This window comes from Eucyclogobius newberryi, unplaced genomic scaffold (assembly GCF_026437365.1).
Source record: "Eucyclogobius newberryi isolate DKJ021-1_F unplaced genomic scaffold, fEucNew1.0.hap1 SCAF_17, whole genome shotgun sequence".
Taxonomy (NCBI): Eukaryota; Metazoa; Chordata; class Actinopteri; order Gobiiformes; family Gobiidae; genus Eucyclogobius; species Eucyclogobius newberryi.
This window is the reverse complement of record NW_027315801.1, coordinates 5,454,658-5,471,156: the sequence shown is the minus strand read 5'-3', so window position 1 is coordinate 5,471,156 and position 16,499 is coordinate 5,454,658. Positions and strand designations below refer to the sequence as shown.

Below are 16,499 nucleotides of genomic sequence, written 5' to 3'. Positions count from 1 at the left end.
CAAAGGCACATAACAAACCTGAAACACTGTGAATGTAATCAAGACCATTGTCTGATTACAATATAATATATAAAACAATAAAAATGATTATTTTAAAAAGCCAAAAACGACTTGTTAATCAATCTTGCACAGAGACAGACACTGGATAAAAGCAACAATTCATTAATGATGTTTAATACCACTAAATTACATCATTCTTACGCACTTGTGTGGCCTAATGTGCTGCGCTTCCGGACTCGTAACAAACAACGCCCAATCGGGAGGAAAACCTCAATCTGGCAACACTCCCTTTAGCACTTTTCGGGCCCGGTTAAGATACAAAACAGTCGCGCATTTCTCTCGTTTTTCTTTCAAACGGTGCATTCTGAACTTCAACCCGGAGTGCGCCGCGAGCCTAAAAGAAACAAAACGGCTTAAACGTGAGGTGAAGCTTCTGCCGCCGAGGCTCAGACGGAGCTTTAGGGATCGTGTGGAAAGAGCAGTGTCCGCCGCAAACGTACGATGTGCAGCCAGGGACGCGACAGGGACGTCCATACGTTTTCTGCAGTTTATGTGTCGCAGTCTCATCTTCCAGAGACATGCATGACTTATACAAGAATTAGAAACTCTTCTGGGCATTCTTATCATGTTTTAAGGTCAAATTATGCACAAGTAACTGTCTAAGTAGTGCAATGATGTGACTGATACTTTAAAGATTAACATTTCAAGGAAGCAATTGTGTTCTATTACATTTTTTAATCAGGTTGAGTAACGAAGTTAAGCTGAGCATTGCTTTGTCTGTGGTTTAACTGGTTTAACTCTACATTATTCAAATTAGGGAACAAAGTAAAAGGTACATTGGGATAAGGAGAATAATGTTTAGTCAATGCAAATGCAAAATTGATTAGAATATGAAGATGCATTTATTTGAAAAGCAAGCCAGTTATTGATCATATTACTTGTCAAATGTTGGTAACATATTTTTTTCTGTATAATCTGAAAAATAAATACTTGTAAAAGAATAATATCCTACAAAATACAGCAGGGGATAATGACTGACTAATTTAGGGGAGAGATAAGCCTTCACCTTTAACCTGCAGAAAGAACTTTAGGCTTTAGTGACTGTTCAGATCAGAAAGAGGACAAAGCGCAGGTTCAAACACTGGAAAACAGCTTTGAAATGGCAACACGAACAACAGAATAGACTGAATTTCAATAGTTACGTTGACCTTGTATCTGGAGCCGCAGTTATTGTTTATGACATTTAAACTCTAGATTGTGCATACTGTTCCTTTAAACCTGTCCCTTGTGTGCAGGTTTGTAGCATGTCCACAGCCGAGGGCCATGCTCAGCGCGTCCTGTCCGCCCTGAACCAGCAGAGGGCGCTGGGGAAGCTGTGCGACGCGGCCCTGAGCACGGGCGAGGGTCTGGTCCGTCTGGCGCACCGGAACGTCCTCGCCTGCTTCAGTGACATGTTCCAGGACATTCCCAACGCGCAGGTGCCGATGGAATGCTACCGGGCGCCGACAGACGTAAAACTGCCACCTTTTCACCGACTTGTAAATGTATTTGCGCAGGACGGCATGATGGTCTCGCTGACGGAATGTCCGGAGGAGGGTCTGGAGCTGCTGCTGGACTTCATCTACACGGGAGAGCTTCTTCTGGACAAAAACAACTGTCAGAAGATTTGCCTGGCGGCCATGAGCCTCCGCATCCCGGACGTCGTCGCCATGTGCCAACGATTCGTCGGCGAGACCGCGAAACGCAAGAGAGGTCGGCCCAAAAAGAGCACGACGTCAGCGGATCGTGACGTCTCGGGGAAGACAGACCTGCTCACGGCTAAAACTGAGGAGGTTGAACTTAAAGGGGACGCTAAAGTCACCACGACGACAGCCTCCGGTCGAGTGGTTAGGTGCCCCAAAAAACTACGGGACGAGGAACCTGCGAACGAGCCGAGCCGAGGTGTCCTGCTGCTGTTGGAGGATGGTGGGTTTCCGGCGGGTGAAGGAGAGGTAAGTCACGCCCTCTTTGACCGTCACATGTGGCACTGAGAAGGACTTCTAGGGAAAATTATGAAAAATAGATCAAGTCAATAAACAATGAACAAAATGGGACGCTTAATTTTCCTTAGTATGCTTTAAAAAACCCTCTTTCCTTTGGACACCACCTCATTACTTTCTAATTTAATTTTCCGGATTATAAATCGCACCAGCCAAAAAATGCATAATAGAGAAGAAAAAAATGTATTTAAGTCACACTGGAGTATGAAATGCAGTTGCAAGTGTGAAAATAACAAATAATATCACATATAAGTCGCTCCGGAGTATAAGTATAAATATAAGTATATGTCGCACCCCGGCCAACACTATGGAAAAAAGGTGTGACTTATAGTCCAGAAAATACGGGTAAATTAAATTAATTGTTTTTATTTGATTAACAACCATACAAATATTACAAAAAATAACACAATAATACAGTCACAAACAAACAAACATCCCATTTAGTTAAAGGTCTGTCAAATTTATACATAAAGTGAATTAAAAGAAAATAAAAGAAACTGTCCATTGTCAAATCTATCCCGATGTACATACATTTTTTGTGAGGATTTCTTTTAAAACTAACTATTTCTCCAGAAAAGTACAAGTAAACTAGGTAGTACTTGTACTTATCTGGAGAAATAGGCAGAATAAAAAGGCAGAATATACTCCCAATATACTCCCAAATCCTTACAATTCATGTAAAGAAAATAAAAGACACCATCACCTAAGCGACTAAAAACACTGCTACAGCTCGACAAAAAATAAAAAACATAAATATTCACTTTAAAATATCCTGTTGCAGATATTTGAGTTTGTACGTTCTAAAAAAAATCTTCAAAATTTGACAAAAAACCTGTTGTAATTTGCAAAGCGACAGCCACTCTGATACAAAAGTTATATAATTGAACACATTTTTCAGACTTCCTATAAGTGATCTGTTCTTCTGTATCTACCTCTGTATCTACCTGCGTTGCACCAATGAAATTTCCCCATGTGGGACAATAAAGGAATATCTTATCTTATCTTATCTTATTTTGTCGAGTAACATGTTGTTTTTCAAATGCAGCTCCCTAGTGGACATTTGGATTACATGGCTCCCATAGACGACGGAGACGATCCGGATTTCGAAGTCTTCGAAGTCGCGGAAAACTCGCTCGATTCTTGGGCCCCTCTCGAACTGGAGACTCTGACGCCAGAAGAGGAGGAGGAGGAGAAGAGGAGGAGGAGGTCGCATAGTAAACCGACGTTGATGAAGAAGAAGAAGAAGAAGAAGAAGAAGAAAAAGAATGGAGACGGAGAAGACGGAGAAGATGGAGAAGACGGAGGAGACGGAGGAGACGGAGGAGACGGAGAAGACGGAGGAGACGGAGGAGACGGAGGAGACGGAGGAGACGGAGGAGACGGAGGAGACGGAGGAGACGGAGGAGACGGAGGAGACGGAGGAGACGGAGGAGACGAAGCGAGAGTTCAGTGTCCCGTCTGTGACAAGAGCTTCAAGAGCAAGTACTATCTTAAAGTGCACAACAGGTACAGGGATTTTACCTCCTTTATTTAGCAAGATTACAACCTTTTTATTGATCCACGAGACAAAAATGAGACTATTTCTGTTATGGAGGCAAGAAGTATAACTGGTGAAAGAAAAGAAAATAGGTGTAAATGCTGATGGTTTTACGTTTTTGTAACAAAAATAAACGACGAAACAAGTTTTAATTTCCAGTGTAGAAATTTCAGCAGGTTGGTTTTATTTATTTTTATTTTTATTTGTTTATTTTTATTTATTTTTATTTATTTTATTTATTTTATTTATTTTATTTATTTTATTTATTTTATTTATTTTATTTATTTTATTTATTTTATTTATTTTATTTGTTTATCAAGTTTAAATAAAGTACACGTTTCATGAAGTATTTTTCCAGTAAAGTCTTAGTCTTAGTCTTTCATCATCTCTTTTTAATAGTAATAATATAATCGTGTTAATCATAACCGTGTCACTTACATGTGTTTTTATTTGACAAAAACATGGGGATTTCTCACATTTAATGACATTCTGTGGTTAATCCCAGTTCCTCTGCAGTAATCCCAGTTCACTTTGTTTGATCAGACTTTTAAAGGTTTATAAAATAGAGATAATACAGGTTTATTTCAGATACAACTAAACGATAAACGTCTTTGTGGTGTAATAATGTAATAATGGTGTGTTTCAGGCGACACACGGGGGAAAAGCCTTTTGCTTGTGGAAAATGTCCAAAAACCTATTTCCGTAAAGAGAATCTGCAGGAGCACGAGGCCCGAGCCTGCGGCGTCACAGCACAGGTAAACAACAACAACAACAACAACAACGTTACGAAAGCGAAACGTGTTTATTTATTAGATAAAAATCAAATGTTAGTGTCACAATTATTGTCAAAAGAAACATCATAATTTTAAGGCAATTATTCCTTCACTTTCCTTAATTCCTTTAAGTCTAAATACATACATTTTCTTCAAATCCGGGACAAGTTTGATCAAATCTAACATTTCTAAGTGATTAATTATTTTAACGTGACATAATATTGTGCACTTTATGTATATATTTTTTGAAAAAATAGTTTGAATTGAAATTACTTATTTTTGCTTCTAAAATTATCACTATTATTACTATTTTTAGTTCTTATGGTTGTATTTGAGCTGAATAATCACAATTATTCCCCTTTAAACCAGGCTTTTAGATAGGATTTGAAAACACCCCGTCCGATGTCCGTGTTTTTGTCCGTAAAAAGTACTTTGAAAATTGGCACGCGAGCCAAATGTGTAACAAGCCAGAATTATGATCACATTCTGCCACTTAGGAGCGGCGTATCGCGCCCTATTTTCCAACACTTTTACTAAATAAAGCAGCACTTTTAACGCTGTGCGCCGTCTGACGTTACGCCGTGCGCTCGTTTACCGTGTGCGCGCCGTGTCGGTTGGCCGTCCCTGCACTCGGAAATGCCCGTCCACATTTTAAAATACCCCGTCCAAAATACAGTCCTCTATCTAAGAGCCTGCTTTAAACTGTACTAAACAGAGGAATTCAGTATACTTAACGCTTTAACTTAGATTCAGAATCTTGTACATTTCTCCTGTTACATTTATGTATTTTTTTGGTTCAATGTAAAACATATTCATCTTGCCATTATTAATTGTGTGTAAATGTTTGACAGATTCATAAATGCCTCTTGTGTTTGGAAACGTTCTCTCGAAAAGCTCAGCTGACCAAGCACATGGTGAAGCACACGGGACTGATGCCCTACCAGGTACAGGGTTTAGCCCTACTAGGTACAGGGTTTAGCCCTACCAGGTACAGGGTTTAGCCCTACTAGGTACAGGGTTTAGCCCTACCAGGTACAGGGTTTAGCCCTACTAGGTACAGGGTTTAGCCCTACCAGGTGCAGGGTTTAGCCCTACCAGGTACAGGGTTTAGCCCTACCAGGTGCAGGGTTTAGCCCCGGGTTTAGCCTTACCAGGTGCCGGGTTTAGCCCTACCAGGTACAGGGTTTAACCCAGTTTAGCCCTACCAGGTACAGGGTTTAGCCCTACCAGGTACAGGGTTTAGCATTACCAGATACAGGGTTTATCTCCGGGTTTATCTCCGGGTTTATCTCCGGGTTTATCTCCGGCTTTATCACCGGGTTTAGCTCCGGGTCCAGCCCCGGGTTTAGCTCCGAGTTTGGTTTCTGTCTTGTTTACATACAGCTCCATAAACTGGTAAAATAATCTGTTTTTGATGCACATTAACCACAGATATATCAATATATTTATCTTAAGTGCATTTTAGTTCAATCAGTGGTCCGGCCTGTTGGGGGCGCTTTACCCTGGACTAAACCTGGACTAAACCTGGACTAAACCTGGACTAAACCTGGACTAGACCAGGACTAAACTGAAGTGTTACATATGGAATATAACGTACGTGTTGTACGTTTGCAGTGCTCGATGTGCTCAGTGCAGTTCATGCTGAAGAAGCACCTGAGTCACCACATGATGAAGCTCCATGGTTACCCAAAGCCACACGCAGTAAGTCCCGCCCTCTGACTGTAGATGGCGCTGTGTCCAAACCGTCGGAACCAGTGACATCACAATATCAAATGTGGTACGATTATTGCAGGAAAAGACGTCACAATTTAACGACTATTCACGACTATCGAGACTGACGAAACAACAGTGAAATATTTCAATTACTTTAGATTCTCATGGTCATGTGACTGTTCCTCAAGTTTGTGAGCGGTTTTACAATAATTAACTTTCTGAAACATAAAATAAACCCAGATAAAAAAAAAGTTCTTTACATTTAGCTCTATTTTTTGTGTTGTATATTGAACAAAAAATACTTAATTTTGCATCTATCTAATTGTCATGATTATTATTTTTGGGTTCTTACGATGATATTGTGACCTGAACAATCAAGATTATAGATTAACCTGATAATCGTGACCGAGATCTGGATAGGGATTTTAATAAGAACTGTTAATAGTTTTGAAATTAATCAGAAACGTGCTGAAATTTAAAAAAAAAAATGTTCTAGAGTTTCTTCTGTGAATTAACAGTAAATTTAAACAAAATTTCAGATATATCGTTTTATAACCCAGTTTCTTTTCTTCTTTTGCTAATAATAAACAATAAATATTCTACAGAAACATGGCTGACGCTCAATAAATATTCTAATTTTGCGACTTTTATTTATTTATTCATTTAGTATTTTTATTTTATGTCGTCTTGTGATGTGGACAGTAAATCACGCTCCTTTTATTCTGTTTTCCAAGTGTCCCGAGTGCGATAAATCCTTCATGTCCAAGAGCGAGCTGCAGATCCACGACTTGTCCAAACACAAAGGGGAAAAGCCGTTTGTGTGCGAGGAGTGCGGCCACCGAGCCACGAGTCGCAACGGGCTCAGGGTGCACATCAAGGCCATCCACAGGTACACGCCCCCAGGTACACGCCACGCCCCCTAAACGGGCTCAGGGTGCACATCAAGGTCATCCACAGGTACACGCCCACAGGTACACGCCCACAGGTACACGCCCACAGGTAAATGCCCACAGGTAAATGCCCACAGGTACACGCCCACAGGTACAAGCCCCCTAAACGGGCTCAGGGTGCACATCAAGGCCATCCACAGGTACACGCCCCCAGGTACACGCCCACAGGTAAATGCCCACAGGTACGCGCCCACAGGTACAAGCCCCCTAAACGGGCTCAGGGTGCACATCAAGGCCATCCACAGGTACACGCCCCCAGGTACACGCCCACAGGTACACGCCCCCAGGTACACGCCCACAGGTAAATGCCCACAGGTACACGCCCACAGGTACAAGCCCCCTAAACGGGCTCAGGATGCACATCAAGGCCATCCACAGGTACACGCCCTGTGTGATATTCTAAAAATAAAACATTTTCACAGAATGATTTTGTGCAGAAATCAGCAGGTTAATCGATCCTACTTATTTTGTATATTGCATAATCTTAAAATATATAAGTGTCGTGGCTGTATTAGTATTGTTAATAACTTGTTGTTGTTGTTGTTCAGACACGAAAAGCCGTTTGTGTGCACGGAATGTGGCCACGCCTTCACACAGAAGAACAACCTGAACACCCACATGCTCATGCACTCCGGCGAGCGGCCGTTTCAGTGTCACCTCTGCGGGAAAACCTTCAGGACTCAAGGTCAGGAGACACTTCAAGGTCATGACTTCATCACCCTGTCTATGAGACGCTTCACGGTCATCACTTGTGTGTAACGTGTGTCTGTTTGTGTGTAACGTGTGTGTTTGTAACGTGTGTCTGTTTGTGTGTAACGTGTGTGTTTGTGTGTAACGTGTGTCTGTTTGTGTGTAACGTGTGTGTTTGTGTGTAACGTGTGTCTGTTTGTGTGTAACGTGTGTGTTTGTGTGTAACGTGTGTCTGTTTGTGTGTAACGTGTGTGTTTGTGTGTAACGTGTGTCTGTTTGTGTGTAACGTGTGTGTTTGTGTGTAACGTGTGTCTGTTTGTGTGTAACGTGTGTGTTTGTAACGTGTGTCTGTTTGTGTGTAACGTGTGTGTTTGTGTGTAACGTGTGTCTGTTTGTGTGTAACGTGTGTGTTTGTGTGTAACGTGTGTGTTTGTGTGTAACGTGTGTCTGTTTGTGTGTAACGTGTGTGTTTGTGTGTAACGTGTGCCTGTTTGTGTGTAACGTGTGTGTTTGTGTGTAACGTGTGTGTTTGTGTGTAATGTGTCTGTTTGTGTGTAATGTGTCTGTTTGTGTGTAACGTGTGTGTGTTTGTAACGTGTGTGTGTTTGTGTGTAACGTGTATCTGTTTGTGTGTAACGTGTGTGTTTGTGTGTAACGTGTATCTGTTTGTGTGTAATATGTGTGTTTGTGTGTAACGTGTGTGTTTGTGTGTAACGTGTGTCTGTTTGTGTGTAACGTGTGTGTTTGTGTGTAACGTGTGTCTGTTTGTGTGTAACGTGTGTGTTTGTGTGTAACGTGTGTGTGTTTGTGTGTAACGTGTGTGTGTTTGTAACGTGTGTGTGTGTTTGTGTGTAACGTGTATCTGTTTGTGTGTAACGTGTGTGTTTGTGTGTAACGTGTATCTGTTTGTGTGTAACGTGTGTGTTTGTGTGTAATGTGTCTGTTTGTGTGTAACGTGTGTGTGTTTGTGTGTAACGTGTGTGTGTTTGTAACGTGTGTGTGTTTGTGTGTAACGTGTGTGTTTGTGTGTAACGTGTGTGTTTGTGTGTAACGTGTGTGTTTGTGTGTAATGTGTATGTTTGTGTGTAATGTGTATGTTTGTGTGTAATGTGTATGTTTGTGTGTAACGTGTGTGTTTGTGTGTAACGTGTGTGTGTATGTGTGTAACGTGTGTGTATGTGTGTAACTTGTGTGTTTGTGTGTAACGTGTGTGTATGTGTGTAACGTGTGTGTTTGTGTGTATGTTTGTGTGTAATGTGTGTTTGTTTGTGTGTAACGTGTGTCTGTTTGTGTGTAACGTGTGTGTTTGTGTGTAACGTGTGTGTTTGTGTGTAACGTGTGTGTTTGTGTGTGTGTTTGTGTGTAATGTGTCTGTTTGTGTGTAACCTGTGTGTTTGTGTGTAACGTGTGTGTATGTTTGTGTGTAACGTGTGTGTATGTTTGTGTGTAACGTGTGTGTTTGTGTGTAACGTGTGTGTTTGTGTGTAACGTGTGTGTGTATGTAACGTGTGTGTGTTTGTGTGTAACGTGTGTGTGTTTGTGTGTAACGTGTGTGTGTATGTAACGTGTGTGTGTTTGTGTGTAACGTGTGTGTGTATGTAACGTGTGTGTGTTTGTGTGTAACGTGTGTGTATGTAACGTGTGTATGTTTGTGTGTAACGTGTGTGTGTATGTAACGTGTGTGTGTTTGTGTGTAACGTGTGTGTGTTTGTGTGTAACGTGTGTGTGTTTGTGTGTAACGTGTGTGTGTATGTAACGTGTGTGTGTTTGTGTGTAACGTGTGTGTGTTTGTAACGTGTGTGTGTGTTTGTGTGTAACGTGTATCTGTTTGTGTGTAACGTGTGTGTTTGTGTGTAACGTGTATCTGTTTGTGTGTAACGTGTGTGTTTGTGTGTAATGTGTCTGTTTGTGTGTAACGTGTGTGTGTTTGTGTGTAACGTGTGTGTGTTTGTAACGTGTGTGTGTTTGTGTGTAACGTGTGTGTTTGTGTGTAACGTGTGTCTGTTTGTGTGTAACGTGTCTGTTTGTGTGTAACGTGTGTTTGTGTGTAACGTGTGTGTGTTTGTGTGTAACGTGTGTGTGTTTGTAACGTGTGTGTGTGTGTTTGTGTGTAACGTGTATCTGTTTGTGTGTAACGTGTGTGTTTGTGTGTAACGTGTATCTGTTTGTGTGTAACGTGTGTGTTTGTGTGTAATGTGTCTGTTTGTGTGTAACGTGTGTGTGTTTGTGTGTAACGTGTGTGTGTTTGTAACGTGTGTGTGTTTGTGTGTAACGTGTGTGTTTGTGTGTAACGTGTGTGTTTGTGTGTAACGTGTGTGTTTGTGTGTAATGTGTATGTTTGTGTGTAATGTGTATGTTTGTGTGTAATGTGTATGTTTGTGTGTAATGTGTATGTTTGTGTGTAACGTGTGTGTTTGTGTGTAACGTGTGTGTGTATGTGTGTAACGTGTGTGTATGTGTGTAACTTGTGTGTTTGTGTGTAACGTGTGTGTATGTGTGTAACGTGTGTGTTTGTGTATGTTTGTGTGTAATGTGTGTTTGTTTGTGTGTAACGTGTGTCTGTTTGTGTGTAACGTGTGTGTTTGTGTGTAACGTGTGTGTTTGTGTGTAACGTGTGTGTTTGTGTGTGTGTTTGTGTGTAATGTGTCTGTTTGTGTGTAACCTGTGTGTTTGTGTGTAACGTGTGTGTATGTTTGTGTGTAACGTGTGTGTATGTTTGTGTGTAAAGTGTGTTTGTGTGTAACGTGTGTGTTTGTGTGTAACGTGTGTGTGTATGTAACGTGTGTGTGTTTGTGTGTAACGTGTGTGTGTTTGTGTGTAACGTGTGTGTATGTAACGTGTGTGTGTTTGTGTGTAACGTGTGTTTGTATGTAACGTGTGTGTGTTTGTGTGTAACGTGTGTGTGTATGTAACGTGTGTATGTTTGTGTGTAACGTGTGTGTGTATGTAACGTGTGTGTGTTTGTGTGTAACGTGTGTGTGTTTGTGTGTAACGTCTGTGTGTATGTAACGTGTGTGTGTTTGTGTGTAACGTGTGTGTGTATGTAACGTGTGTGTGTTTGTGTGTAACGTGTGTGTGTTTGTAACGTGTGTGTGTGTTTGTGTGTAACGTGTATCTGTTTGTGTGTAACGTGTGTGTTTGTGTGTAACGTGTATCTGTTTGTGTGTAACGTGTGTGTTTGTGTGTAATGTGTCTGTTTGTGTGTAACGTGTGTGTGTTTGTGTGTAACGTGTGTGTGTTTGTAACGTGTGTGTGTTTGTGTGTAACGTGTGTGTTTGTGTGTAACGTGTGTCTGTTTGTGTGTAACGTGTCTGTTTGTGTGTAACGTGTGTGTTTGTGTGTAACGTGTGTGTTTGTGTGTAATGTGTGTGTTTGTGTGTAATGTGTATGTTTGTGTGTAATGTGTATGTTTGTGTGTAACGTGTGTGTTTGTGTGTAACGTGTGTGTTTGTGTGTAATGTGTATGTTTGTGTGTAACGTGTGTGTGTTTGTGTGTAACGTGTGTGTTTGTGTGTAACGTGTGTCTGTTTGTGTGTAACGTGTGTCTGTTTGTGTGTAACGTGTGTGTTTGTGTGTAACGTGTGTGTTTGTGTGTAATGTGTGTGTTTGTGTGTAATGTGTATGTTTGTGTGTAATGTGTATGTTTGTGTGTAACGTGTGTGTTTGTGTGTAACGTGTGTGTGTATGTGTGTAACGTGTGTGTATGTGTGTAACTTGTGTGTTTGTGTGTAACGTGTGTGTATGTGTGTAACGTGTGTGTTTGTGTGTATGTTTGTGTGTAATGTGTGTTTGTTTGTGTGTAACGTGTGTCTGTTTGTGTGTAACGTGTGTGTTTGTGTGTAACGTGTGTGTTTGTGTGTAACGTGTGTGTTTGTGTGTGTGTTTGTGTGTAATGTGTCTGTTTGTGTGTAACCTGTGTGTTTGTGTGTAACGTGTGTGTATGTTTGTGTGTAACGTGTGTGTATGTTTGTGTGTAACGTGTGTGTTTGTGTGTAACGTGTGTGTTTGTGTGTAACGTGTGTGTGTATGTAACGTGTGTGTGTTTGTGTGTAACGTGTGTGTGTTTGTGTGTAACGTGTGTGTGTATGTAACGTGTGTGTGTTTGTGTGTAACGTGTGTGTGTATGTAACGTGTGTGTGTTTGTGTGTAACGTGTGTGTGTATGTAACGTGTGTATGTTTGTGTGTAACGTGTGTGTGTATGTAACGTGTGTGTGTTTGTGTGTAACGTGTGTGTGTTTGTGTGTAACGTGTGTGTATGTAACGTGTGTGTGTTTGTGTGTAACGTGTGTGTGTATGTAACGTGTGTGTGTTTGTGTGTAACGTGTGTGTGTATGTAACGTGTGTATGTTTGTGTGTAACGTGTGTGTGTATGTAACGTGTGTGTGTTTGTGTGTAACGTGTGTGTGTTTGTGTGTAACGTCTGTGTGTATGTAACGTGTGTGTGTTTGTGTGTAACGTGTGTGTGTATGTAACGTGTGTGTGTTTGTGTGTAACGTGTGTGTGTTTGTAACGTGTGTGTGTGTTTGTGTGTAACGTGTATCTGTTTGTGTGTAACGTGTGTGTTTGTGTGTAACGTGTATCTGTTTGTGTGTAACGTGTGTGTTTGTGTGTAATGTGTCTGTTTGTGTGTAACGTGTGTGTGTTTGTGTGTAACGTGTGTGTGTTTGTAACGTGTGTGTGTTTGTGTGTAACGTGTGTGTTTGTGTGTAACGTGTGTCTGTTTGTGTGTAACGTGTCTGTTTGTGTGTAACGTGTGTGTTTGTGTGTAACGTGTGTGTTTGTGTGTAATGTGTGTGTTTGTGTGTAATGTGTATGTTTGTGTGTAATGTGTATGTTTGTGTGTAACGTGTGTGTTTGTGTGTAACGTGTGTGTTTGTGTGTAATGTGTATGTTTGTGTGTAACGTGTGTGTGTTTGTGTGTAACGTGTGTGTTTGTGTGTAACGTGTGTCTGTTTGTGTGTAACGTGTGTCTGTTTGTGTGTAACGTGTGTGTTTGTGTGTAACGTGTGTGTTTGTGTGTAATGTGTGTGTTTGTGTGTAATGTGTATGTTTGTGTGTAACGTGTGTGTTTGTGTGTAATGTGTATGTTTGTGTGTAACGTGTGTGTTTGTGTGTAACGTGTGTGTGTATGTGTGTAACGTGTGTGTGTTTGTGTGTAACGTGTGTCTGTTTGTGTGTAACGTGTGTGTTTGTGTGTAACGTGTGTGTTTGTGTGTAACGTGTGTGTTTGTGTGTAATGTGTGTGTTTGTGTGTAACGTGTGTGTGTATGTGTGTAACGTGTGTGTATGTGTGTAACTTGTGTGTTTGTGTGTAACGTGTGTGTTTGTGTGTAACGTGTGTGTGTATGTGTGTAACGTGTGTGTATGTGTGTAACTTGTGTGTTTGTGTGTAACGTGTGTGTATGTGTGTAACGTGTGTGTTTGTGTGTATGTTTGTGTGTAATGTGTGTTTGTTTGTGTGTAACGTGTGTCTGTTTGTGTGTAACGTGTGTGTTTGTGTGTAACGTGTGTGTTTGTGTGTAACGTGTGTGTTTGTGTGTGTGTTTGTGTGTAATGTGTCTGTTTGTGTGTAACCTGTGTGTTTGTGTGTAACGTGTGTGTATGTTTGTGTGTAACGTGTGTGTATGTTTGTGTGTAACGTGTGTGTTTGTGTGTAACGTGTGTGTTTGTGTGTAACGTGTGTGTGTATGTAACGTGTGTGTGTTTGTGTGTAACGTGTGTGTGTTTGTGTGTAACGTGTGTGTGTATGTAACGTGTGTGTGTTTGTGTGTAACGTGTGTGTGTATGTAACGTGTGTGTGTTTGTGTGTAACGTGTGTGTGTATGTAACGTGTGTATGTTTGTGTGTAACGTGTGTGTGTATGTAACGTGTGTGTGTTTGTGTGTAACGTGTGTGTGTTTGTGTGTAACGTGTGTGTGTATGTAACGTGTGTGTGTTTGTGTGTAACGTGTGTGTGTATGTAACGTGTGTGTGTTTGTGTGTAACGTGTGTGTGTATGTAACGTGTGTGTGTTTGTGTGTAACGTGTGTGTGTGTGTAACGTGTGTGTGTTTGTGTGTAACGTGTGTGTGTATGTAACGTGTGTGTGTTTGTGTGTAACGTGTGTGTGTATGTAACGTGTTTGTGTTTGTGTGTAACGTGTGTGTGTATGTAACGTGTGTGTGTTTGTGTGCGCCGCAGGGACTCTGGACAAACACAACCGCACGCACACGGGCGAGCGTCCGTTCAGCTGCATGTTCTGCCAGCAGCGCTTCACCGAGAAAGGAGCCATGAACCGACACGTGGCGAGCAAGCACCAGGAGGGACGCCCGCACCCCTGCAACATCTGCGGAAAGACGTTCAAAGGCATGTTTAAAGCCCCACTGCGCAACATTTCAGACGAAAAAACAGACTCCAGTAAACTACATGACTTAAAGTGACGTATGACAGGTTTTTACAATTCTCTAATTCTGACTTTATTTGGTTTATACGTGTCGTACATATAAATAACAGTTTTTCACCAATCGAGCAGGTATTTGTGGAGAAAACGTTGAAAAACCTGTAGAAAATGACAGGAAGTGACATCACACCAGGGACACTCATTCCAGTCAAAGTTTATGCAGAATTTAAAAACAAAACAACTGTTTTGACTCTAAACATTAATTCAACGAAATAAAGTCGCTCTCATATATTTTTATTTGTCAAATAAAAGATGGTGACATTAGATGAATTTTAGCCCAGTGTTTGCTGGGTAATTTTCTAGTGTGATGTCATTAATTATAAACAGGAAGTGAAATTTTAAACCCAAAAAATTTGCTATTCTGTGATTTTAAATACAATTATGCAGTTTCACTGACCTAAAACTGCATTTTAGGTCAGTGGTCCGACCTGTAGGGGGCGCTTTAAGTCTGAACATATCAACCGTAACACTTTGTCTTGTGGATGGATTGATTTGAATGTTGACGATCCCCGAGTCGCTTTTTCTCCCCCCCCAAAAAAAAACAATTAACAAATGCGTTTGAATTGTATGAAAATGCTTCTCGGCGAATGCACGGACACATAAAGACCTTCTCTCACGACAGAAAGACCATTTAGTGATATTTGTCCTTCTGTCCGTAGCACGAGAGCAGCTGCGAGTCCACTTGAACCGGCACAGAGGCGTGAGGAAGTACGAGTGCAAAGACTGCGGCTACAAGTTCACACGCCAGGTCAGTATTTTCCCATGTACTCACAGAAACGACAGCATTTTGTACTATTTAAATACCAGCGAGCAAAACGATGGCACTAGAGAGCTCGGGAGTGAACGTCAAACACCTTTTACATCGAGTTCGACGCCAGACACTTCCGTTTCCGCGCAGATTCCTCACGATTCTCTCGTTCCTTAGGCCCACCTGCGGCGACACTCTTTGGCGCACAAGCGGAACGAGCACTACAACCCCAAGGAGAGGAAAATCCGGAACATCGTGGTGGACGACGTGGACAGCAGCGCGTACGACGCCAACACGTCCGCCCAGATCGTGCAAGAGCTGCTCAAGAAGAAGTCGAAGTCTGTCAAGAAGTCGCCGAGAACGTCCGCCAAGGCCAAAGCGGCGAAGAGGAAAGCGGCGAAGGACGGCGGCGCGGAGGAGGCGAGCGACCACTGGTTCAGCGACGCCAGCCTGGACTCGCTCTACAACGAAGCGGTCAAAGAGCCGAAGAAGAAGGCGACGAAGAGGAAGAAGAAGAAGCAGCAAGCGGCGCCGCAGACGGTTTCGGAGAGCGCAGAGGACGTAACGGAGGTGCCGGACGTAACGAACGTAACGGAGGTAACCCAGGTAACAGACGTAACACAGGTAACAGACGTAACACAGGTAACAGACGTAACGGAGGTGATGGAGGTGACGGAGGTAACAACGAAGAACGAAGACTGAAGAGGCGGGTTTTCTTCATGTTCTTGGGACTCGAAGACGTCCTAAGTTCAGGCGGAGGACGGAAGCCTACGTAACGCCATGTTCGCCACAGAAACGTCCAGATCTGCGAGCTGCAAAGGTTCAAGTTTGAACCGACAACGATCACGTCTTTGGGGTCGGATAGTGGCACGACTTTCCGGAACTTTAGTTACGCCTCAAAACTGTCTAAAAACACAAAGTTCAGCCATAGACGTAAATCTGAAATTGCAATTTGTAAAACTGTGTGAGTGATCGCATTAATATACCGTATTTTCCAGATTATACTCCAGAGCGACTTATATGTGATATGATTCATTATTTTCACCCTCACAACCACAAGAGGGCGCTCTAGGCTCTAAGCGACGCAGAAGAAGAATCTGCATTTCCTCTACCTCTGGAGTTTGTAGAGTTGTTTAGAAGTGACACAGAGGAAGAAGAATTCAATGGATTTAGTGATTTGGGGTAAAACTGATGCTTTGGTAAACTTGTTAGCATGTTCTTTATGCTATAGTTATCTGAATAACTGTTCATATGTTACGTTAACATACCAGACACTTACCACAGTTCTGTCTGTGCCTCATGTAGCTGAAGGTGTTAGCGTTAGCACACGTCATGTAGCTGAAGGTGTTAGCGTTAGCATACGTCATGTAGCTGAAGGTGTTAGCGTTAGCATACGTGCACCTATTCACCATGTTCTCTCATCCGTTATTATTTTAAACTGCATTTCAAGATGAAATGTCTGTTCTTGGTTTTGGATTTTATCAAATAAATTTCCCCCAAAAATGTGATGTATACTCCAGTTCTTCTCTATTATGCATTCTTTGGGTGGTGCGACTTATACTCCGGAAAATACGGTACTTCAACTGTACAAGCTGCTCATTAATTGTATT

The 16,499-nt window shown here is 41.8% G+C and overlaps 1 protein-coding gene across 1 annotated transcript; it reads left to right on the top strand.

The window, feature by feature from the left end:
- The first annotated feature begins 416 nt into the window (after positions 1-416).
- zbtb48 (zinc finger and BTB domain containing 48) lies at positions 417-16,066 on the top strand. Its single transcript, XM_072448640.1, has 12 exons — positions 417-496; positions 1,296-1,478; positions 1,557-1,991; positions 3,085-3,545; positions 4,223-4,331; positions 5,201-5,293; positions 5,964-6,050; positions 6,797-6,951; positions 7,561-7,697; positions 13,883-14,047; positions 14,801-14,889; positions 15,067-16,066. The coding sequence occupies exons 2-12, from the start codon at positions 1,305-1,307 to the stop codon at positions 15,589-15,591; spliced, it is 2,430 nt and encodes an 809-aa protein (XP_072304741.1). The 5' UTR covers positions 417-496; positions 1,296-1,304; the 3' UTR covers positions 15,592-16,066.
- Positions 16,067-16,499: the final 433 nt, after the last annotated feature.